Here is a 26,194-nt window from a genome sequence, read left to right as displayed (position 1 = left end):
AAAGAGGTAATATTCAACCTGTCAAAATTACAACTTCCAAATTTACATTATTTTTTTCTGTGTATTTCACCATATCTCAATCATCAGCTCGTCCTCTTTGCTCTTCAAACTCAGGGCATTCTGCTGAGATACTGATGGGTTAGCAAGGTGTATCTTATCCTGAGTCTTGTGCTTAATGAAGTATTTTCTCACAAAATCTTCTATTCACTATTGACACCAACTTAATTCTACATAATAATATTTCTTGTAATTTTGCCACGAATTAAGAATCTGTCTTCGTTTTGAAAAAATGCTGTAGAAGTCTTAGTAACTCAACATAATTTTAAATGCATTTTTATATTTTAGTAATCATATTTAGCATCTTTTGGATTGTTTTTTTCTCAAATTCAAATGTATCAGGTTTTCTTCGAAACATTTGTTTTTCCTATACTTTGATATTTTAAAAACATTTGATTTCAAGAATATGGGATTGTTGTTTACTTCATTTAAATAAACTATTTTCATTCAAATGTTGAACCCATGCCTTGCTACACAAATGTTTATTTTTTTTGGGACAAAAACTTAAAAAAAAATTGCATTGACTCAATAATTTTTCAATTATGTTTTATGAAAAGAAGACAAATTTCTGCTTACGGCAATTTAAAAACTCACATATCCTAGAACAAGTCATGTTCTAAAGAATGCAATAACTCATCTAAATTATGTGCTGAAAATCTAATTTAATGTAATAAAACTGCACATGGTTATGAGAATGCAAAAATTCACAGCAATAAATAAAATCATCTCGTAAATAATGCAATGAAATGCTCATAGTTAAACAATGTAAAAACTCATAAAAATAATAAAACAATTTATGTTTATGTTTTAACTACTAATTTGCTAACCACAATTTATTTCTGTCGTTTTACATTCGGCGAAATGTTCATTCTTTGAAGCTACCTTGGGCAAAACGTCCAATTCGACGAAACGACTGTATGCGAATTATCCCACTTCCAATTTTTTCACAGTTACTTTACTTCTTAAATGATTTTTGCAATTTTATGCTTTTTTGTAATTGCTCATTTTATCTACAATTCTTGTGCCTCCTTGAAAATTTTTCCCCTAAATATAAGGAGCCAAAATAACCATTGTATACCTCATGTACTGAACACTAATACTAACATATGCATTTAAAAAAATAAAAACTTCTAATTTTTTTAAAACCCTTTTATTTTTGGACCACATATCGGCAAAAAACGTAAAAAATAAGGAACAATAATGATGACAAAAACAGTATTCAGAAAATTCTATTTTTTATCAAAATTGTTTCGGGATTTTGTACGTAAATATCACAGTTTGAAAGAAGGAGATAACAACTTCTCCAGAAGATGAAAAGAACTTGATAATCGTGACATTTAAAATATAATTATTCAAATATTCTTTGAGGTTTAATGCGGCTCCATTTCAATTTGCAATATGATAATATTTTCACTTATACTTTTGATAAATAAATAAAAGAAAAACAATTCAGAACCACTTTTCATGTTTAAAATAATTCCATAAATTTATCTGGATGGATAAAAAGAAAAAAAACCTCAATGATATTTTAATATAGCTTAATACAAACCAACCCATTCAACGTTAAACTGTAAATGATGTCAAAAAAGCTATTCTTGCATCATATCATTTTTGGGTAAGCAAGTTCATAAACAGCTGTTGAAACATAAGCATGCATAGAGATGGTGCATCTTGTCAATATTTGATTCAGTTGCATCATCCCAGAACTGTACATAGCTGAATTATGATATGTTATGATTGTGTATTTATGGTTCGATAACAAATGTTTTCGTAAAGAAACATCAAACCAACAATTTTATTTAAAAAAAAAATGCTCAAACAAATACAGCAATCCCTTGTACGACAAAGCAGTCGACCACCAAATTCTTTGTCTTCAAAAAGCCAACCATATCTGTCGTAATAATTTGCTAAGAAGCCCATAAATCGCGACCTCCCCTCCCCACCACCACCAAACCAGGCATCCCGATGATGACTGTTGTTGTCCCATCTTTTGCGGAGACCACAAGCGATACTACAGCATTTATCTCTTGAAGGATCTCACTACTGGCAGTCCGTACGTCCTGTTTGATGCTAGAACCGTTTTTCGTTTACTCCGAAGCTAATTTTCCCAGCATCCATCTGCTGCCGACTTTTGTTCTCCCCGGGGTGATTAATGCGAAATCTTGATTTTACAACTGGGTCAAGCCGTTTTACAAGTAAAGCGAGCAGAGCAGCCGGAAGATTTACTGGCCCCGCTTTCCTCGGGGTCATAAATGCGGGAAATATTCGAAAATGATACAGTCCATTTTGTCGTTCGGAGTAAGATTAATGATTGTTTATGACTGGTTTCAGTTTAACAGGTAACATTGTTCTAGTAGAAATTTACGCTAAATTGTCCTGCTCGGAGTCGAACAGGCTGTCTAAATCGAGCTTCGTTACTCGACTTTCCAGCTGTTGGATGATCTTCTTCAGCAGGATGTCCACTGGGGTGCACTCGAAGTAGAACAAACAGTTGTGGATGGTGTTCCAAACTTGGAAGGCAAAGTTCGACCGATCGTTGTCCACACGAACTTCGTTCCGATCATTGATGTTCAAATACTGAAAGGCTGAGGCGTTGTCACTTGAGTTGTACGGTGGCCAGAGGACTTCGATGTTGTCGGTGAAGTTTGGAGTTGGATTTCTGAAAAAAAAAAAAACGATTTTCAGTATACATTTTGATGGGGTGGTAGAATACGAACCCAAACTTGATAAAGTTAGCGATCTGCTCTACGTTCCTTTCGGTCACTTTCCATTCGGTCTGAAATTTAGTGCGATTTGCCAAGGCCTCTTTCACGACGTATGGTGAAAAGAGATAGCCCAGATCATCACCATGCATCGCACCAGCAATACTGAAATCGATGAACTCTCTGTAGTACGAATTCTTGTACTTTCCAAACTGACCATCAAACTCAAATTGATAGTAGTAGATCGGTGCTCCGTACGAACCGTTTTCGCTGGTCTGCTTAAGAAGCCTCTTCACGGGGAAGTACATGTTGGACAGGTCGGACAACTTCCCGAAAAAGTGTTGGCCTGTCCCTTTAGGATCAACTTTGTACACTAGAATGTTGGCCTTCCAGATCAACCGCTTGATCACGTCCAAGTAGGACGAGTTTCCACGGTTTGGGAAGTTGCCCTCGATCGAGAAGCTGCGTGCGGTGGTGAAGTAGGGAAGGAACTCCGAGGAGGTCATTCCGATCATCAGCGGAACTTGGTTGACCGGTTCATTGAGTATTAGTTCATGAGCGGGTTGCGTGAGAAGGGCATCCGGATCGGATGCGCTTTCAACTGTGGGCAAGAAGATTGGTAGTGCGATGCTGGAGAAGATGAATCTTCGCTTTTTGTTGTCGAACTGGAAGAGATCTTTGAAGGGGACATGCATCAGCTGATCTTGCGTGTGGATGTGGAGCGATTCCAGGTATTGATGGTTGTAGTCTTCCGGTTGGTAGATCATGGCCGATGGCGCTAGCAGCGATCCGGACATGGCGATTACTCGGTGGAATAGCCCTCGGAACGGTTCCAGGTACAGGTGGTAGGTTACTGAGTGGGCACCTACACTTTGACCCATTATGGTTACATTATTGGGATCACCTCCGAATGCCTCGATGTACCGTTGAACCCACTGTATAGCTGCTAGTTGATCCTTCAAGCCATAATTGCCAGTTACGTTGAACTCTGGATGTCGTAAGAATCCCAGCACAAACAATCGATAGTTGAACGACACGATCAGCACCTCCTGAAATGATCAACTTTAACTAGTATTCTTCAACAGGTAATCAAACTTTACACTCTCGATCAACAGATCCACTCCAAACATGTCCGTCTGTGGTGACCAAATGGCGTAACTTCCTCCATGGATGTAAACCATCACTGGATACTTCCTACTCGCTGAACTGCTACCCCTCACAGCTGGACTGTACACATTCATGAAGAGACAATCTTCATCGCCCACAACTTGCGTAGGTTGCGCGATCGAGTTCAACTGGGCGCAGATGCTTCCCAGCTTGCTGTAGTCCTCGGATCCGCTTGGCTCTCGAACCACTGGACTCTTGTACCGCAGCTCCCCAACCGGTGGCTCAGCGTACCGAATCCCCAGATATTCACAGTACACCAACCCGTTGAAGGTCGTGTTCAGCACTCCAACACCCATAACCTCACCATCGCGACCTTCTCCGAACCTCACCGTACACGGATGTTCCCCAGCAACGGACCCCAGCAAACCAGCCACCACCAGAACCACCCACATCTTCTCGCGACGACCGTCTACGACGTTGTAACTCAACCCAGCTCAAACGAATTGTTTTGATGAGCGAGAGATCTTCTAAACCCCCCACTAGTTCCGCGTCGTATTTCCCAGACAAGGCCGGGCGCGCGCGGTTTGCATTCAATTCTCCACCAAGTGCATCCAACTAAACTGCCTGCACTCAATCATTCACGTGCTGGACGCGAGAAAGCGCTAAAGGTCGCTCATCAAAAACGATAAGGAATTTGCCTCCGCCATCCCCCTCTTCCTCTAGTTTTGAGAGAGAGAGTGATTGCTAGGTGTTGTAGAACAACCCTAGCTGCGTTGCAATTGCACTTGAATAGGCTAGATTTGCATTTGAAGTGAGTTCGTAGACATTGTATCGCCGGGCGATCAACAGAATGATTTGGAGCTAGACAAGACTGCCTGTGATTCAGAATTTTACATTTTTGCGATTGTGATCAGATTTAAATGAAATTTCCTCAACTTAGTTCTAACAACTATTTCCATTTACTTTCCAGGTAAACCATCAAGAAACCATTCATCCTGCGCCTGCAATTACATTAGTAAGTTATCCTTCACTGCGTTGCTAACAACTATCCGTCCCAGTCCAACCCAGTGTGATAAGAAAACTTTCAAGTACTTTTAATTATCTGATTGTGCAGCAAAGCATCTTCTTCAGCATCGCCACCATCATTGCGCCCCTCTGTGTCAGCTCAAAGTGTACCCATAAAAGATCATCAAAGTTTTCCAAGTTCGTTTTTGCTCCCCCACACGAGCAACTACAACAGTTGAAAAGGATAACCATTAAACTTAACTAACATTCATATGTATTTTGAGATCTGTGTCCGGGGTTGTTCGGAAAAACGGAAATCACCTTCGAAATAAAATTTTACTGCTGTTGGGAACGGTGTTTTCCTTCAAAGTATGGGGTTGACTCGTACCAACAAACTTATCAAATATAATCATTTTTCAGCATAGGGTTGAACGCGAACGAGTATAAAGGAGCTTTTATTGCCAACAGGTTCAACCATGGACGAGCTCGGAGTTGCACGCTGTTTTTAGTGCCACTGCCAACCTTTCACTTCCATCATTTTCTTGTTCTTGTTCTGTTTTCCTCCTCCCACCCAATCTCGATTAGTTTGGGTGAGCTTGCCCGGACTTTCCCAACCGACCACCCTTGGAACCCTGAGAAACTCAGAGATGGCTAGGAGCGGATGCAATTTGCGGGTTCGATTATATTATCCCCTCTCCACCTTTATGCGATCCCTCGTCTCCGAAATTCTGTGAAAGTAGTAAAAACCTAAAGACTTAATACATCACCTTGGAGCACCAACAAAAAAATACCATGCCAATCCCTGAGATTCTGAAACGTCGAACAAGAGACCGAACCGGACAACCGGGAAATGCGATTATTTTGACTCGACGCGGGAAATTGGTGGTCATAATTTCTTTTCAAAAAACTTATTAAATCCGATGCAAATATTTTTCAAGGTTTATGTTTTTTGATCCTGAAGGAGGGCTGAAAAAATAAAAAAAAAAACATCTTTTTAACAAACTGTATTCCAAAGAATAACTTTTTTTAGCTAAAATACGAAGACAATCAACTAACCTTTTCAAAAATATCAAAAAAATATTTAGAAGAAAAAACAATAGTTTACTTAAATGGTTTATAAATTTTAGAAGAACATTCGATAAAAAACTCTTCAATTGCCTTTAAAATTTCAATGATAATTTATCTTTTTTTGAAATTAAAGATCTAACAAAAATTAACAATGGATATAATTCAATCTTCATTAAAGCAGGTCTGTATTAATAAGCTACCTTTTTCACTAACCTAATTTTATTTTTATTTTGTGATTTTACTCTCCATTTTATTTTGTTTTATTTTTTTTATTTCTACCTATATTACATGAAATTTTTTATTCCTTTTTTTGGTTGAAAATCACTTTTTAAATTTGTGTCATTAAACTGCAGTATTTATTGATTCATTTTTTTCTTGAATTCATCAAATAAAACCTGAACAAAGTTTTTCAAGAAGTTTAATGAGGCAGATTTTCGAAACACGAATAAATCGGCATACTACTTTGTGTTTTGCAAAACTCTTGTTAAATATTTTGAATTTTTCGCTTTGAAAAATTTAGTAGAGCTCAACGCAACAAATTAAATTAAATCAAAATGCTGAGTTGTTGAAATGAAAAATATTCAATACTTAAAATATTAAGAGACAGTCTAAGTGATCCAATGTTTGTTTGAGAAAATTGTTTGATAAAGGTTTTGTTCGAAAATAAGAAGCTGAACGGCATGCTACTCTATCGGGCACCTTATGTTCGAATCCCAGCACTAAAGCACTAATAAGCATTATGAGTAGTGAGAAAGCAAGTTTCTATAAAAAAAATTCAAAACAATCTGTTTTAAATCTGTGAATTGACAAACTGGGAGAAATAAGGGCCGAGTCCCTAACCTGCCAAAGATAGGAAAATTTCCAATAGTCACGAATATTTTGAAAAAATATTATCAAAAAAAATATTTACGTATTAATCATCTTTATACAACAACAACTATTTAGATTTTTTTTTTGTTGAACATTTCTCTATTGCAAAATATCATCTATTTGAAAAAATATTTTTAGAATTTCAAAATCATGACTCTCATTTCAAAACAACTTGAAACGTTTTATTATGCTTTTAAGAAATGTTTAGTCTTGATATTGATTTCCTGAATATGATTTTAAGGAGATAAAAAAATTCCATTCCAAATCGGATCAAATGAATTCCAAGTTATCATCGATAGAAAATAAGGGCTAATTGGGTATCCGGGCAGACGGTAATAACAAAATTCATGCCATTTCAATAACAAATACCGTTAAAATAACAAAAAGTGTTATGGAATATTCTTGCAAAAACCATTTTCGCATAAGAGTTGAATAACATTTCATGTTATCATAACAAAATTTGTTATTGGTCTAATATGAATTGAAAGCCAAAACAACTTTGAAATAACATTTTTTGTTATGGAAGAATACCTCCGACTGTTATTGGGATGATCGGATTAGTTGTTAAAATAACAAAAAATAATAACAAAAATTTGTTTGAAGAATAACTTAAAATGTTATTAGTCTGTTATTACAATAACCATCCAATAACAAAAAAATCATAACAAATTTTGTTATAAATAACATTAAATGTTACTAGCCTAGAATTTTCAAATATCAAAAAATGTTATTCCCACGGTATTTCCGTCTGCTCAGGTAACCAAGTTTTATTTTTATATTTTTTTCAATGTCATGTATCTGTTATCAAAGGTTGGATTAACAATATGAAAAAAAAAGAATTTCAGAGGATTTTCTCAGTTATTTCAAAGTATTTTTTAAAGATTTAGACGGGGATGGACACAAATGAAAGAGCATTTTTTTTCTTAGAAAAATACCTAAAAATGATGACAACTTAAAAACGTTGTACTAAATCAAAGTATCGAATTATTGATTGTAAATTTGATGATAATTTTTTTAGAAACCAGATTTTTTTAAACTTTAAAAAACATTCATTATGCACTATAACCCTACAAATAGTAGAAGAAAGTTAAGTTAGTGAAAATCTTTTTTTTTGTAATTTGTACCGGCCAAATTATATTTAAAGTTGTTCATCCTAGGCCAAAAAACTAAATTGATAGTTTCAAACTCATCTTACACGGTTTTGGGTGAAAAACTATCACATCATTCTTAATACATTACTAAAGGAAATTGTCAAAAATTTAATGAATTTATTAAATTATTTTCTCCCTCAAGATTTATGTTCTTTTCCTATCTATGGTCCCAAAATTCAAAATTTGTAAAAAAAATGAAAAGTGCCTTGTTCAAAAATAAACGATGAACAACGTTTTCCATAGAGTTAACAATCAGTTGTCGTTCTCAGTTTTTTAAAAGGCAAAGAAACAATAATTTAGTTTTTGGGTATTTTTGGTTATTCAAAAACACCCAAAAGGAAAAACAAATATGTTTTTTTTTTATTAATTGAACCTCTAAAAACCTCTTTAATTGTTATCTATTATTTGCCCAATGATTCTTTGGGAAATTTAAGGAGCGAGTGTAACAAAACTTGAAATAAAATTTGCAATGGTTTGATAAGGCCGATGCAAATATTTTTCAAAGCATTTATCCCTCTGCTCAGGCCGGGTCGAGCCGGGGGGGGTGGGAACAAACAAAATATTAAAAAATGAAATAACAAGCCATAGTCTCAACATTTAAATGCAAAAAGTGTTTTGAATACCATTAAACTAGTTCAGTTGTTTTGCAATCATCAGTCTTATAAAAAAGTTAGATTTGACGGAAATTTCAATTTCATAAAAAAAAACCTTTTAATGATACTAAAGATGGAAAATTTTCATAAATTCAAAGGATTTTAATATCAACCCAAACATGCTAAAATGATTCTAACGCAAAGGAATCCATTTTAAATTGATGTTACTTAAATTTCCTTTGAAATTTTGCTGTTTTTTGAAAAATATTTTTTATGCTCACTGATTTTCTAACTTTGAAGGGGACAATAACTTCGAATAAAATTTGTACCAGCCTAAGCTTAAAATTAACTTGGAAGAAAAAAAAAACACAATTTCAAATAATGGATGCTTTTTGACTGGAATGTTCTGTTCTGATTGGTCGGCTTTCTCAGTCGGTTAAAAATAATCAAGCGATGTTTATATTAAAACTGCCCGACGTTTCGACCGGTTTTGTCGGTCTTCTTCAGGGGAAACTGTAAATTTATTCACAAAATTGGCAAGGGGAACACAACGAAACATCATATGGGACTCACTTTTGTCTAGTCGCTATCGTACTGTTCGTTACTCTCCAACGGTAGGGTGTCTGGTTTGTAATAGTTAGATGGTGGTTTTCCTAAGTAAGTGTAAAAACTATGTGTAGTTGTCCAAAAATATCGAAAAATCGACTTACTGCATAACCGAGAACAAATTCAAAATCTCGGTAACGACACTGTTCACTATCCCAACTTTGCAAGGGTTTAGCTTTCATACAATATGGTGTGGCGGTGGGTATCGCTTGGATGATCCCAACGGTGGGTTGTTGTGTGTTAGTAGTTTGTGTGTGGTTGGAGATATCCGAGAGATGATTGTTTCTTCGTGTTACAGATGGTTTGATAGTGTGTAGAATCCCCGAGTATGTGTTACTTAGGCCATATACGTCAGTACGGCGGTTGGCCGTCTTGTCCGTATTGGCGATGTGACACATTTCCAACACTGATAAAGCAGAGGGTTTAAATGTTTTATCAATGATCTTGACCTGGGTGAGATCAAAATCATGTTTGTAGTTGATTGTATGTTCAAGTAAAGCAGTAATTTCTCCCAGTCTGGCCAACTGCTCATCAGTGTTGGTGATCCCCCCTTCAACAAGTTTTTGGTATTTGTTGAATTTTTTTTTTTTTTTTTTTTTGAATTAAATATACTTTATTGAATCTTTCTTATAATAATTACATTTGGTTTACATAATAAGTGGTCAGCTGTGGCTCTTCAGCTTTAGTTTGCTTTTCGTGATTTAAACACTGTTCATTTTCTTAACTTTAAAAGTATATGATTTATCATTTTTGTAACACTAGGTACAATGAGCAAAAAAAAAAATTAAGAAAACATAACCTAACCTAAAACTAACTTAATCTTACCATAAACTAAACCAATCCTTGAATCAAGGGGTATTCAGATATAGCACATTTTTCCCTGAATTTCAAACATTTTTCTTGAATCTTCTGATCCAACATTTTGACTTCTGCTAATTCATGAACCTCACTTGATCTTGTCCAGCCAGGAACATTCAAAACCATTTTGAGTACCTTGTTTTGGACACGCTGGAGCTTCAATTTATGAGTTCTAGCGCAACACTCCCAAACAGGTACTGCATACTCAATAACGGGGTAAATTATTTGTTTGTAAACTGCTAGCTTATTTTTCAAAGATAGCTTTGATTTTCTGTTAATTAAAGGATACAAACACCTGATGAGAATGCTGCACTTGTTCAATATTTTATCTACATGCTGCCGAAACAATAGTTTCGAGTCAAGTATGAGACCTAAATAGACAACTTCCTTTGACCAGGGTATCGAAACATCATTCATTTTAATCAAAACATCATCCTTTGGGACAAATCTGGCCGATTTGGAAAGTGGAAAAATGATGGTTTGAGTTTTGGCTGCGTTTATGCGAATTTTCCAGTCGCCAAAGTATTCGGAAAGAACGTCAAGACCCTTCTGAAGACGGCCAACTAAATATCTGGTTATTTTACCCTTATAAATAACGGCAGTGTCATCAGCAAAAAGTGACAACACACCATTACCAGGAAGAGTAGGCAAATCAGATGTAAAAATATTGTACAGAAGTGGGCCAAGAATACTTCCTTGGGAACCCCAGCATCAATGTTGAATAATCCAGAAGCAATCCCATTCAGAAAAACCCTGAACGATCTCTCCGAAAGATAGTGCTGGATAATTTTGATAAGATACATTGGAAAACCGTATAAATACAGTTTATGTATCAAACCATCATGCCAAACATTGTCAAAAGCCTTCTCAACATCCAACAAAGCCATAGCAGTTGATTTAGACTCAAGCTTGTTCTGCTTGATGATTTTAGTTACTCTCGTAAGCTGATGAGCAGTATTATGTCCCTTTCGGAAGCCAAACTGTTCATTCAAAATTATATTATTATCGTTGGTAAAATCCAAAAGCCTTGAATAGATGACCTTCTCAAAGAGTTTGGACAGACTACTCAAAAGACTAATGGGACGATAACTTGTTGGCGATGTTGGATCTTTTGAGGCTTCAAAATTGGTATGACTTTGCCCAGTTTCCAATTGGTGGGGAAGTAACCAAGTTGCAAACATTTATTGAAAATATTGGCTAGATGTTGAAAGAACTGATCACTCTGTTTTTCAACACCAGATTAAAAATGTTATCAAAGCCAGGAGCTTTCATATTTTTCATTTGTTTTACTGCAACTTTGACTTCCTCACCAGAAACATGGGAATCTGCAGGAAATTCAAAGGTAGAGTCATTGATTGTTGAAATACTATTGGCAACTGATGTTTCTTTACGGCTGGTCATGGAAGCGCCAAGATTATGAGAACTAACAAAATGAAGCCCAAGTGCATTTGCCTTTTCCTCGGATGTAATCAAAGGAGAATCCTCAACAATAAGAGGAGGAATAGGCTTTGGTTTGTTTTTAAGAACTTTTGAAAGTTTCCAAAATGGTTTTGAATAATTCCCAAGCTGGCTTACATGTTTTGAAAATTCTTGATTTCTGATATTGTCAAGTCGGTCTTGTATGATTTTGTTCAAATTGTTAACTGAAATCTTTTTGTCATAGTCCCCAGTCCGTTGATATTGTCTCCTATAAACATTTCTAAGTCTAATCAAGTGTTTAGTATCTACGTCAATATCAGTTACCTTAAAATTAACAGGAACCTCCCGAACGTTGGCAGCCTCTGCTTGGTTGATAGCCTGCTGGATCACCTCCAGCGAACGATCAATATCAGCAGAAGTTTCCGGCTGTTGATCATAGTCGATGTTGCTGTCGACCACTTGCTGAAACTGCTGCCAGTCAACGTTGTGGTAATCTTTCCGGGTTGGTTGCCGCTGCGGAGTAACGGAAGCTCCAACCTCCACAACCACCGGATAGTGATCAGAACTCAACTCTTCAAACACCTCAGGATGAGCCACGTTCTCAGCCATATTGGTAATGAAGAAGTCGATGATTGAGTGATTCCCAGACCGAGCCACCCTCGTTGGACGATCCGGACTCACAACGTTGTAGTATCCGTTTTGCAGATCGTTGTGCAGAATCACTCCGTTCCGATTCCTCCTGCTGTTGCCCCAAACTTCATGCTTCGCGTTGAGGTCACCAGCGATGATGTACTTTGCGCTCCGCCGTGTCAGCTTCTGGATATCGCCCTTCAGTTTTGCTGCTGAACCATCTCTGGAATTCACCTGACGTGGGCAGTATGCAGCAATGAAGAGTACTGGGCCAACCGAAGTGGGAATTTCCACTCCAACGGCCTCGATGATGTCCAGCTTAAAGTGTGGCAGCCGGCGTGGCTTGAGATCACGATGAACAGCGACAAGCACACCTCCTCCTCCAGAGGCGGTCCTATCGAGCTGCGTCGCGATCTTGTAGTTTTGCAGATAAACTTTTTCACCGGGCTTCAGATGAGTTTCCGTGATGGCAGCTACGTCGATCTCCTTCTCGCGAAGAAAATCCACCAGCTCTAAGTTCTTCCTCCTAATGGAGCAAGCGTTCCAATTCAGCAGCTTGAGGGACCTACGATCCATACTGGATGACGAACGAGGTCAGCACTTCAATCTGCTGGGTCTTGGTTTTGCATCCACGCAGTGCAGCGGACATCTGTTTGAAAATATTGAGGAGTTCGGTTGAGGTGTAAAGATCATTACCATTTTCCTCAACTGCTGGTTCTTGGGTTGGTCTTGGCTCCTGGCTGAAGCCCGGTGGTGGCGTTCTCGGCTCCTGGCTGGAACCCGGCCGTGGATGATTCATCTCAGCTCTCTTCCTGGGATCCAACGGCAACGGTGCCAAGTTCGGGACCTGGCGTCGCGGTTGAAGAGGTGGAAAATTTTGCTCCACCAGGGCTGGAGGAGTTCTACGACGCTGAGGCTGATTCTTCGTCGATGCTTGCTGCCGAATTTTCACGAACTCAGCTCTCTTGGGGCACTTTCGGTCGGTTGACGAGTGCTCACCGTTGCAGTTGAGGCACTTCACCAGCGAATCTTGGATGCACTGGGATGTGATGTGCGCATCGGTACCACATTTGGCGCAACGACGCTTCAGGTGGCAGTTCTTACCTCCGTGCCCGAAACCCAGGCAGTTGAAGCATTGTGTGACGTCACGATGCACTGGTCGGTATCGCTCCCACGACACGATAATGTTGAAAACCGCTCGAATTGCCTTCAGCTCAGGAAGCGTAGTCGATCCCTTAGCCAAATGCAGCAGGTAGAGCTGGTCACGGTACTTGATGTCTTTGTTGCGTCGGCTCATTTTGTGCAATGGTATTTGTTGATATTTGCTCGATGTCCAGAAAGTCTGGTTTTGAGCTGGTTTGTTGTCAAACCGATGTACGACATGTCACAGTTACCACACGGTATACTGTAGATGACATTGTACTGTTGGAGTGGATTCACGGGATCTTTGACGTTTTTTAGGATTTGCGAGGTGGTTTGGATGGATTTTTGGGCTATTTTAACGTTTGGGAAATCTCTTTTCAGGATACTGGTGAGGACAGGAGTGAGTGTTGGAATGTATGGTAGGGATCGGAAAACTGCGGCTTCTGGCTGATTGGTGGTGTTCGAGTTTGGTGTTGTTGCAGATTGTGTACCTTGCTGTAGCTGTACCTGGGTGTTGTTGAAGACGGCTGCTGTGCTGTTGTTTGGTGGCTCAGTTGAGTTTTGTACCTGGTTGACCAACCTGTTGTCGTTCAGCCGCAGGTTTTAAAGATGATCTGCTTCAGCTCTTGCGGTGTTTGGTTTGTGGTCAATGTTTTTACTCGTTTGATGTAGTTGTACGCTAGGTTTACCTTCATGCTGAGTGGGTGGAATGAATGGAAGTTCAACAATCTTCCAGACGCGATGGGTTTCGCGTACCACTGGGTGGCCAGTGTCTGGTCCGGATTTCGTATCACCAGGGTGTCCAAATATGGGATTTTGTTGTCCACCTCCTCTTCCATGGTGAACTGCAGATGGGGGTTGTAGGCGTTGAATGTCGCAAGAGTTTGTTGGATTTTGTCTTTGGGTAGACTTAGAAGTAAATCGTCTACATATTTACAAATAAGCGGTATTTCGAAGTCCAGTTTGTTGATGACATTCAGTAGTAGGATCTCCATGACGTAGTCGGCCAGAATGGGTGAGACGGGGCTTCCCATAGCCGTTCCAAAAGTCTGTATGTAGATCTTGTCCCTGAAGCAGAAATAGCTGTTGTCCAGACAGAACTCAACCATCTCTAGCAGTGTGGAGAGATCCATGTTGGTTACCTTGCGGATGTCTTGCCAGCACATAATCAGGTCGTGGGCAACGAGTAGTTTTGGCACGTTGGTAAAGAGGGACACCACATCGAGGGATACAAGAACATAGTCCGGAGGTAAAGTTGTGTTATTGATCACCTCTGCGAACCTGAAGCTGTCCTGAATGTTGTACCTGCTGGTCAGCGATGATTTCAGGGTGTTGGCCAGGAACTTCGAAAGCTTGTATGTGGGTGCTGTGACATTAGGCACTACAGGTCTTAACGGAAGGTCTCGCTTGTGGGCCAGAAGCCGCAGTTTTCCGATCCCTACCATACATTCCAACACTCACTCCTGTCCTCACCAGTATCCTGAAAAGAGATTTCCCAAACGTTAAAATAGCCCAAAAATCCATCCAAACCACCCCGCAAATCCTAAAAAACGTCAAAGATCCCGTGAATCCACTCCAACAGTACAATGTCATCTACAGTATACCGTGTGGTAACTGTGACATGTCGTACATCGGTTTGACAACAAACCAGCTCAAAACCAGACTTTCTGGACATCGAGCAAATATCAACAAATACCAAAAACTTGTTGAAGGGGGGATCACCAACACTGATGAGCAGTTGGCCAGACTGGGAGAAATTACTGCTTTACTTGAACATACAATCAACTACAAACATGATTTTGATCTCACCCAGGTCAAGATCATTGATAAAACATTTAAACCCTCTGCTTTATCAGTGTTGGAAATGTGTCACATCGCCAATACGGACAAGACGGTCAACCGCCGTACTGACGTATATGGCCTAAGTAACACATACTCGGGGATTCTACACACTATCAAACCATCTGTAACACGAAGAAACAATCATCTCTCGGATATCTCCAACCACACACAAACTACTAACACACAATAACCCACCGTTGGGATCATCCAAGCGATACCCACCGCCACACCATATTGTATGAAAGCTAAACCCTTGCAAAGTTGGGATAGTGAACAGTGTCGTTACCGAGATTTTGAATTTGTTCTCGGTTATGCAGTAAGTCGATTTTTCGATATTTTTGGACAACTACACATAGTTTTTACACTTACTTAGGAAAACCCCATCTAACTATTACAAACCAGACACCCTACCGTTGGAGAGTAACGAACAGTACGATAGCGACTAGACAAAAGTGAGTCCCATATGATGTTTCGTTGTGTTCCCCTTGCCAATTTTGTGAATAAATTTACAGTTTCCCCTGAAGAAGACCGACAAAACCGGTCGAAACGTCGGGCAGTTTTAATATAAACATCGCTTGATTATTTTTAACCGACTGAGAAAGCCGACCAATCAGAACAATTTCAAATTGTGGATGAAATTGCAAATGGCTAGAATATTTCTCTATAGTCCAATGTATTTGCTAACGGGGATAAACTTCGCAACAGCACACACTTCCTATTCAGTGGTGGTATCAATTTCTAAAATTTGACCAAACGATGGGAAAACTGTAGCTTCTCGAGAAATAGAGAGAGAGATAATAACAAAAAAAAAAAAACAAACCACCCAAAAAGATAGTTTAAACTTTGCTAGCTGCATCGCCTCTCTTTCGTTTTAGTACCGATATTAAACTGGACCAAGAAGAGTCTGAGAAGGGGGGTAGAAGTCACCCAAGCTTTTTTGGGATTGAGGCGAGGGAAAACTGGTGGAAGCGGAAATACCGCACATTACGATCTCTGTGTGTGTGAGTGCATGTGTGGCGAGAGAGAAAAGTGAAGTAGATTGGAGTTTAAAAAAAAGCTTTCCCTGCATGAAAAACTGACCAGACAAGCATAAAGTTAAATTGTGAACATGATCTCATTCTGGCGTGGGGAAAATAGACTAGGAAAGTGCTTCAAGCTACTGAACTGAAGAGGAGAAGGGGAGGGGTTGGGGGAGAATTGAGGGTGGTTTAAAATTTAACTGAAGCTGCCAAAACGGATAGGATAACACCAAAAATGCACATTTGGAGCATAAAGAAGGTGGGGGAAAATGGCAACGTTTTGATAAGAGAGAGCGTAAAAGGAGAACATGATTTGGCCATTAGCCGGGATATGACAGTGAACTGGAAAAAATGTGAAATGACACTTGAAGTGACTTGTTGGAAATCCTGATAATATGTTTTGAGTACCGTAAACTGGGGTGACTTTGATAGCCCGGGGTGACATTGATAGAAATTTGATTTGGCCACTATTTTTGATACATCCAATGTAAGGCTGGATTTTCATGGATTGTGCAACGACATCGAGAGCACGAGCATCGAACCAACTCGATGCTCGTGGCTTGCGTTACTTCATTTAGCTTAGACACAACCCCAAAATCGACTTTCCGGAATAAGGAACACTTGCATGCAAGTTAACGAAGGATGGAAAATGACAGATTCAAACGTAAACAAAGCAGCATTAGGTTTTACGCCGACTCGATTTGGAGGTTAGAAGGAGTGTGCACTGTTTACATGGACTTAGCACAGTTCGATGCGGTCGTCGATTTTGTTCGGGGAAATTCGTCGACAATCGTCGAAGACCATGTAAACAGTGCACACGAGCTGTCAAATGACGTCACGGCGTAAAACCTAATTGGTGGCGAACGGAATTCCAGAACAACTTTTGAAATAAGCTGATGTTGTTCAATAAATCTTTTTCAAAAAGGCGTATGATTAGACTAACGCATAATTTAATTAAATAAAACCTTTTGCCTCATGTTCGTTGCGAAAAATCATGCAAAAAAGATGAGAGATAATAGAGTGGACAAAAAATTTGAAAAATTTTGGGAATTTTCAAAAAATTAAGTAATTTAAAAAATTTAAGAAATTTAAAAAAGTAAATAATTTAAGACATATGAGAAATTTAAGAAATTTAGGAAATTGAGGAAATTTAAATAATTAAAGAAATTAAAAAAAATAAGGAATTAAAGGAATAAAAGAAATTTTAGAAATTTTAAAAAAATAAAGAAATTATAGAAATAATATAGAAATTATAAAAATTTTAGAAATTTTAGAAATTTTAAACATTTAAGAAATTTTAGAAATTCTAAAAATTTTAGCAATTTTAGAAATATTAAATTTTTTAGAAATTTTAGAAATTTTAAATTTTTTAGAAATTTTAGAAATTTTAAATTTTTTAGAAATTTAAGAAATTTAAGAAATTTAAGAAATTTAAGAAATTAAAGAAATTTAAGAAATTTAAGAAATTTAAGAAATTTAAGAAATTTAAAAAATTTAAGAAATTTAAGAAATTTAAGAAATTTAAGAAATTTAAGAAATTTAAGAAATTTAGAAATTTAAGATATTTAAGAAATTTTAGAAATTTTAGAAATTTTAGAAATTTAAGAAGTTTAAGAAATTTAAGAAATTAAAGAAATTCAAAAAATTTAAGAAATTTAAGAAATTTCAGAAATTTTAGAAATTTAAAAAACTAAAGAAATTTAAGAAATTTAAGAAATTTAAGAAATTTACGAAATTTAAGAAATTTAAGAAATTGAGGAATTTAAAAAATTTAAGAAATTTAAGAAATTTAAGAAATTTAAGAAATTTAAGAAATTTAAGAAATTTAAGAAATTTAAGAAATTTAAAAAATTTAAGAAATTTAAGAAATTTAAGAAATTTAAGAAATTTAAGAAATTTAAGAAATTTAAGAAATTTAAGAAATTTAAGAAATTTAAGAAATTTAAGAAATTTAAGAAATTTTAGAAATTTTAGAAATTTTAGAAAATAAAGAAGTTTAAGATATTTAAGAAATTTAAGAAATTTAAGAAATTTAAGAAAGAAATTTAAGAAATTTAAGAAATTTAAGAAATTTAAGAAATTTTAGAAATTTTAGAAATTTAAGAAATTTAAGAAATTTAAGAAATTTAAGAAATTTTAGAAATTTTAGAAATTTTAGAAATTTTAGAAATTTAAGAAATTTAAGAAATTTAAAAAATTTAAGAAATTTAAGAAATTTAAGAAATTTAAGAAATTTAAGATATTCAGGAAATTATAAATATAAAGAAATTAAAGGAATTTAAGAAATTAAAGAAAGTGAAGACATTTAGTATATTTTTTGTATTTTAGAAATTATAAAATTTTAGAAAACTTTGAAATTTTAGAAAACATTGATTTTTTAAAAAACTTAGTAAATTTATAAGCTTAAGAAAATTTTATTTTTTTTTTGGAATTTTAGAAATTTTGGAATTTAAGAAATTTAATCAAAATCTAGGCAAGCAATCCGTCCAACGGTGCATGGAATCCTCCTGCAAAACAATGCCCAGAAATCCGTCCACCGGTGGACGGATTCCTCCTGCAAAACAAAGCCCCGAAATCCATCCACCAGTGGAACATTTCCTCTTGTCAACTTGGCCAGGCAATCCGTCCATCGGTGCACGGAATCTTCCTGCAAAACAATGCCCAGAAATCCGTCCTCCTGCAAAACAAAACCCTGAAATCCGGCCACCGGTGGACCGATTCCACCTGCAAAACAATGTCCAGAAGTCCGGCCACCGGTGGACCTATTCCTCCTGCAAAACAATGCTCCGAAATCCATCTACTGGTGGACAAGTTCTTCTTGTCAACTTGGTCCACCGGTGGACGGATTTCTCCTGCAAAACAATGCCCTGAAATCCGGCCACCGGTGGACCGATTCCTCCTGCAAAACAATGCTCCGAAATCCATCCACCGGTGGACAAGTCTTGTCAACTTGGCAATCCGTCCAACGTTGGACGGAATCCTCCTGCAAAACAATGTCCAGTTATCCGGCCACCGGTGGATCAGTTCCTCTTGCTAACCTAGGCATCAATCCGTCCACCGGTGGCGGATTCCGCCTGCAAAACAATGTCCAGAAGATCAACTCCATTTCACCATGCAAAATCAGCTGTTTTGATTTTTGACAAGGTCTGGTTTGACAAATAGAATTTGTTTCGTCAAGTTTCATTCCCATCCCGTACCAAGCGTTTCAAAGCGTTATTTAGGTTGGTGTCTAGGGTGCCGCTGAGGTAGCAAAAAGGCACTGGACGAGCATCGAGTTTCAATGCACGGACATTTTAGCAAAGCATGGTCGTGAGTATGCTTTCGATGTCGGTCGTCTGAAGATGCTCGTGCATCGAAAATGAAAAGTCGGAAAATCGCATTTTCGCAACTTTCCGGCGATGGGTATGTATTTGTTTGTGCTTATACTACCATAAAAAATCAATCCAAACCATTTTGCGATTTAACCTGATTGATAAAAATGAGTTTTCGGCAAAATATGAGCACGAGCATCGAAAGCCGCTTTCGATGTCGGTCATCGAAAAATCCATGAAAATCCACCCTAACAGTCACATTTTTGCATATATGTTCGATAATAAGCTTTCCCTTAATGCTTACATACTCAAAATTCTCAAGAATGTTTAAATATTAATTTGACGGGCATTTGAAAAACCTATCAAAGTCACCCCGGGCTATCAAAGTCACCCCAGTTTACGGTAATACGATTTTTTACGAGCAGTTTCCTATAATTTTCTACCAACTTATATTTGTTAACATAAACGGACCAAGGAAGGATTCATGGCAGGTAACAATCAACGTCACAAAACTCATCTCCATCAGCTACATGAAATATTAAAATCACTGAAATATTTCCTCCAAACAAGTGGATTCTATCCTCTAAGCCGGAAGATTCATTTCCCTACTTCCGTCGAACAATGCTTTCCATATTTTTGCCAACATCAGTCGTCAATCAACTTCGTTTCTAAAATTCTCCATCAATCAACAACGACGTAGCTGTTACCGTTCCCTCGAACAGAAAAAAAAATCACTCCAAACAAATTACTCGCATATTCTTTCGCAGAAAAAAAAATCAACCCATGGCACGTTCCGTCGAAAAATGAATGGCATTTATTAATCTGTGCCCCTTCAACCAGGGCGAAAAAGAAACGATTTGTTGAAAAATTCGCCAAATATTACACCATTAGGACTATTACTAACCTAGAACCTCCGGGCAAAAGCTGGGGTTGTCAGGGTTGGAAAAGCTTCGCAATTCGAACAAAAAACGGAAATAATCCTTTTTTGAAGGGTTGGCCAGACAATTTACGAATAACATGTGACACACTTGGGGGAATTATTCAAAAATTTGTCGAATGCTGTTTTCACGAAAACAACTTCGGAAAATACCCCAAAAAGGATTAGTTTTTTTTTTTTCACCAAAATAGTTTTGAGGCTTTTCCAACCCTGCATCAGTTTTCCCTCAATAATTTGGAGGAGGTCGAGAGGGGAAAAGTCATATTTCACACATCCAGTGCACGTTGCACACACACGCAAGCAATCTATTGGCCATCGTTCAAACAAACAGCCGGCAGCAGCTTTCCATCTCACTCGACTCTGTGAAGGAGAGGATTGGGGAAAAAAATCTGCATTTTACTCACGGTGCGATTTGGAAAAGCTTTTTTTTTTCTCCATTTCCCCAAGTGGATGGGGTTTTGGAGAGGTAAAGTTTGGTATCAAGGTTCGTTTTGGGCTTAGTGGGGTTGAGCAGACTAGTTCAAGGAGTTGTATGAATTAATTTTACTAAAATGTGGATTGGGTCATTTATTTGATTTAAAACAATCCCATGATTTTTACCTTTGTGTGGAAATTTCGAACAGGTTCAATTTTTTTTGTTGACAATTTGTTCAATGTTCTTTTTATAATATTAAAAAAAATATCCAAAGAGATACTTAAGATCTTTTTGTAAGATTTTGCATCCCATTTTAAAGTTAGTTTTAAAATGTTTTTGGAACATAATTATTTATAAGTAAAAAGCATAAACAATCGATTTATGAGTTTTCTAATTTCATTTTTTGACAACTTCTGATACTAGTTGAAATATACAGTATGTAAAAAAAGTATTTACACCCCTTGGGCACTACGCACATTTTGTGATGAAACGTGTAAAAAATTTAAAGTTTGACAGGAACCTAGTACTACGTTTTGTTCAGAAACTCATGCCAAACATTTTGCTACAAAAAGCTCATGAAAAGATGATTTCTATAAAAAGTTATACAACAAATACTATTACGAAAATAAAAAAGGTGCAAAAAAAGTTTGTACACCTTTCGAAAAATTAACATAAATAATGTTATTTGTTGACAAATCACCATAAATCCAGTCTCCCAACTTTAAATAGGCATCCTTGACTGATTAAAAAAATAATTTGGATTGAATATAAAGTTTACTAACTACTTAGCATAAAAGTTTATATAACTCTGGAAATTCTATATAAAACTTATCTAAACTTAATATCGCAAACTTTTAATTCAATGAAATGTCAATATATTACCATAGAATTGCTAAATTAACATTTTGGAGTGGGTATAACACCGTTTTGGGGGTATTTGTATCGATAGAATAGATTTTTCGTTGGAATTTTGTACCAACCCGGAATAACGTCGTAGGAAAATCCGCCGGCATCCGAACCGGTACACGATTCACAAGTCAACCTATGTGGAATCGGAAAGGGAATAAAATTTCCGATCTTTTGATACCCATACATCTAGGTTTTCTTTAAAACCTACGTTTTTAAATACCTGGGCAAAAAGTAAGTTTGATCCACGAGAACAAAAATTACGGAATTCCATACATTCTTGGCAGGTTGCTCAAACAGGGTTGCCACATTTGATTCTGTATTTTTGAGGGTCAAAAATCTGTATATCTGTATCAGGGGGACGAAAATCTGTATTTGGAATCTGTATTGACATTTTTAAACAATTTTTCAAAAAACAAAATATTCTAAATTGTTTTTTAATGCATAAAAATGCTCTACAATCTAAAATTTAATGTTTGGGCTCATCGAGCAATTGAAAAAAAAATATTTAAAGAATTAAAATTATTTGATTTTAATAAAAAATAGGGAAAATCTGTATATCTGTATGTTTTTCTTAAAATCTGTATTTCTTTATATACAGATTCTGTATGACCTCATCACCTCAAAAATCTGTAAAATACAGATAAATCTGTATTTGTGGCAACCCTGTGCTCAAACGAAACCATAACAACGTTTTTGCTTAGGTATTTAAAAACGTGGGTTTTATAGAAAACCTGGATGTATGGGTATCAAAAGATCGGAAATTTTATGCCCTTTCTGATGCCACATAGGTTGACCTGTGAATTGAGGACCGGTTCAGATGCCGGAGGATTTTCCGACGACGTAATTCCGGGTTGGTACGAAATTCCAACGAAAAATCTATTCTATCGATACAAATACCCCCAAAACGGTGTTATACCCACACCAAAATGTTTATTTAGCAATTCTATGGTAATATATTGACATTTAGTTGAATTAAAAGTTTGCAAAATTAAGTTTAGATAAGTTTTATATAGAATTTTCAGAGTTATATAAACGTTTATACTAAGTAGTTAGTAAACTTTATATTCAATCCAAATTATTTTTTTAATCAGTCAAGGATGCCTATTTGGAGTTCGTAGACTGGATTTATGGTGATTTGTCAACAAATAACATTATTTATGTTAATTTTTCGAAAGGTGTACAAACTTTTTTTGCACCTTTTTTATTTTCGTAATAGTATTTGTTATATAACTTTTTATAGAAATCATCTTTTCATGAGCTTTTTGTAGCAAAATGTTTGGCATGAGTTTCTGAACAAAACGTAGTACTAGGTTCCTGTCAAACTTTAATTTTTTTACATGTTTCATCACAAAATGTGCATAGTGCCTAAGGGGTGTAAATACTTTTTTTACATACTGTAAATAATCTTAAATCCAGAGCATGTTTCAATTCTTTTTTTCTTTATCTATTTGGTTTGCAGTTTTATAAAATATCGTTTCCAAAAGTTTTCAAAGTTTGTTCAATCAGTTGTTGAGATAAGGAGAAACATGCAGTCCTAAAAATAATGAAAGTAATTACAATATAATTAATCAAAGAACGATAGAAAAAAAATTGCATTGAAAACGTGTTTATTTCAAATAATTTTTTTTGAAATCGATAATAAGTTTTTTTTTTCAATTAAAGCTACCGTAAATCTTTTTTCAAAGTTTATATCCCTTTCCTTTGGCTGAGGGCAAAAAAATAATTTCAAATTGTTTGCCAAAGATTTAACATTTTAATGCAAAAAGTTTTTTTTAAATACTTTATTTGTATACTGCCGCTCTTATCTAGTCCGGCCCATATGTAAAAACAGCAAGCCGAGAAAAACGCAAAGCAAATTTGTCCCGCCCATAAGGCTACGCGTTAGGATTTCACGAAAAAGTGAAATTTGCCACCGTTTTCTGGAATAAACTACAAAATTTTATTGACTTTCCTGATAGTTCACATGATTTTGAACCCAACCGCATCATTAACTCAAAATTGACGGAATTACAAATGGGACGGACTTAATTTTAGATGCTGCACAGTTGTTGTTTAATTAATATTAAAAATATTAAGCTATGACGTAAAAACCTTATTTTTTGCAAAAAAAAACTTTTTGCCAGAAAATAAAAATTTCGAAAATTTCAAAATATTTCAAAAATTTGTCAATCCAACTGATAACACAGGAAACTGCTTTTAAATGAGTTTCAGTTGGTTGCACGTCTAATTTGATTGAACAATTGAAGTTTTTTTACGATTTTGTTTTCTATAACATAATTTTAAAACACTTATCAAAATTTTTCTTGTGTTCTTGAAGATTGCCAATTTGATATAACATTAGAACAGGCCTGCCCAACGTCCGGCCGGCGGGTTTTATAGTTTTTTATTTTAACTTTAAAAAGCAAATTATTCATACTGAAATTAGATCGCTGCAAATATTTTGAAAATATTTAAAAAATTAAGAAGCAAAAAAAAAATAATTTTCATAAACTTTAAATTTCGAAGAATAACGATATATATTTTTAAAATTTCAAAATCATTTTAAAATATTTGAATAAAAGTGCAGAACAACGCAAAAAGTTTTTTTTTGTAAAGGATATTTGAATCCAAATTGCGGTTGAATAAATTTTATCTTGTCTCTTTGTTTTTTATATTGTAATGTTGAGGAAATTAAACTTAAAAAATTGCAACGACTATTGAAATTTGAATATTAAAAAAATATATATCAAGGTATTTAATTGTAATCATCAAAAACAATAACTATACAATTTTAAACAAATAAAAATTAAAATAAGTAAAATGAACACATTTTTGAAAATAATCTTTGTTTTCATTCTTAAAATCATGATATATGTATCTTATTTACAACATAAGTTATTTTTAATTCAGTTTAAAAAACACAATCATACAAACAAATTTAGTTAACTTTACTATTTCAATTTTTATCAAATATTAGTTCCGGCCCGTCACTACTTCAGAAAAATCAGATCTGGCCCGCAGCGCCAAAAGGTTGGGCACCCCTGCATTAGAAGAATGAATTCAAACAAAATGGTCCTTATTTCGCTTTTTTGGAAATTCACTTTTTTCAAATCATAACTAGGTCAAAGATTTTTTGTCAATTTAGGGATTGCATGTCACTAAAACATAAAAAAAACTATTAATAGTGTATTTTTGTTAATCAATGTGATTAAAAAAACCAGCCATTTTCCATAAATTTATTTTGATGGATTTGATGATCAAAAAATTCTTTCAGAAGATACTGATTTTTGAATTTTCATATTCCATTTTTGTATGAACAGCTACAAAATTTTATTTGAAAATCAATATGGAAAAACAATTTATAAGAATGGCTTGCATGAGAACACGGAAGGCACCGTAAAGTTTCATCCAGATCAAAATTTACATGAAAAAAATTAATAAATGCTTATTTTAAAGAGAATCTCTATTACAGTTTCGCTACGGCTAAACATAAACAAATAAAAAAATTTATAAAAATTTGAATAAAAAGCACGTAGTTTGCGATCAACACTTTATTACAAAAAATGCATTTAAAATTGATTTCAGGGGATTGCACTTAAATTTACATTGAAATTTTGAAGTTTTTTTTGAAAGTATATTTTGTTAGCCACCTGATTTTTGGGGTCGACTTCGACGAAAACTTTAAATAAAATTTGTTCCAGCCTTATTTTAAGAAAATTCGGAAGGAACGGAGACAAAATCTTCAAACATAATTTACATTGTTCTTAATATAAATACCTTTTTCATAATTAATTTGATTCAATATTATTTAATGTGTTTTTTTTATGTGTTTTTCTAAGAATGCATAAGGCTGATGCAAATATTTTTAAAACTTCTACATTTTAATGCAACATGGCATGGATGATACATTATACCTACAGCAGTAAACTGCCCATGATCGCATAAATATCCCATATGCAAAAACAGCAAACTGAGAAAAACGCATTTGAAGTTTGTCCCACGCATAAGGCTACGTGTTAAGTTTTCACGAAAAAACTGGATTTCCTCTCGATTTCTAGAATAAAGTACTGGATGTTATAGGCTCTTCAGAAAGACACTGCATCAATAACTCAAAAGAGATAAAAATGCATATGGGACATTTATGCGATCATGGGCAGTAAAGTTGATTAGAAATCATGCAAGTTTTGGCAAAAATGTTCTTTTTGCGGAAAATAAAACATTTTGCGGTACTGTACATGAAAAGTGGAAGTATCTCAAGCGAAGAAGAAGCGATTCGAGGTGGAGCTTACTCCGGAGGAAATCAGGGACAGGTGGCTGCGGTAGCTGGAAACCAGTTCAACGGCGACAGAGGCAGTCGTGTCTGTGGTGGACCACTTGGCGGCCACATCCGGCAACGCAAGAGATGCAAAGGAAGCGGGGATTACATGAGTTTACGGAGCCGGATGGATGATCCCAGAATTTGGTGAGAGCGTTCTAGTGTTGTCCCTATTATGGAGCAGCCGTGGCTGACTGGTTACGGCTTTCGCTTTGTAAGCGAATGGTCCTGGGTTCGATTCCCATCTGCTCCCAACGA

The 26,194-nt window shown here is 35.9% G+C and overlaps 2 protein-coding genes and 1 long non-coding RNA gene across 3 annotated transcripts in view; 1 reads left to right on the top strand and 2 right to left on the bottom strand.

The window, feature by feature from the left end:
• Nucleotides 1-26,194, top strand: part of LOC6051685 — a 505,391-nt gene that overhangs the window by 105,678 nt on the left and 373,519 nt on the right. The gene's annotated exons all lie outside the window — the stretch shown is intronic.
• LOC6036695 (juvenile hormone esterase) lies at nt 2,342-4,466 on the bottom strand. The gene is made up of 3 exons (XM_038251266.1): nt 3,860-4,466; nt 2,775-3,808; nt 2,342-2,716 (listed from the first exon to the last, which is right to left on the bottom strand). The coding sequence occupies exons 1-3, from the start codon at nt 4,316-4,318 to the stop codon at nt 2,419-2,421; spliced, it is 1,791 nt and encodes a 596-aa protein (XP_038107194.1). The 5' UTR covers nt 4,319-4,466; the 3' UTR covers nt 2,342-2,418.
• Nucleotides 8,961-9,382, bottom strand: LOC119766541. The gene is made up of 2 exons (XR_005276966.1): nt 9,264-9,382; nt 8,961-9,176 (listed from the first exon to the last, which is right to left on the bottom strand). It is a non-coding gene; the product is annotated as an uncharacterized LOC119766541 (long non-coding RNA).

This window comes from Culex quinquefasciatus, chromosome 2 (genome assembly GCF_015732765.1).
Source record: "Culex quinquefasciatus strain JHB chromosome 2, VPISU_Cqui_1.0_pri_paternal, whole genome shotgun sequence".
Lineage (NCBI taxonomy): Eukaryota > Metazoa > Arthropoda > Insecta > Diptera > Culicidae > Culex > Culex quinquefasciatus.
This window is presented reverse-complemented; position numbering and strand designations above follow the sequence as displayed.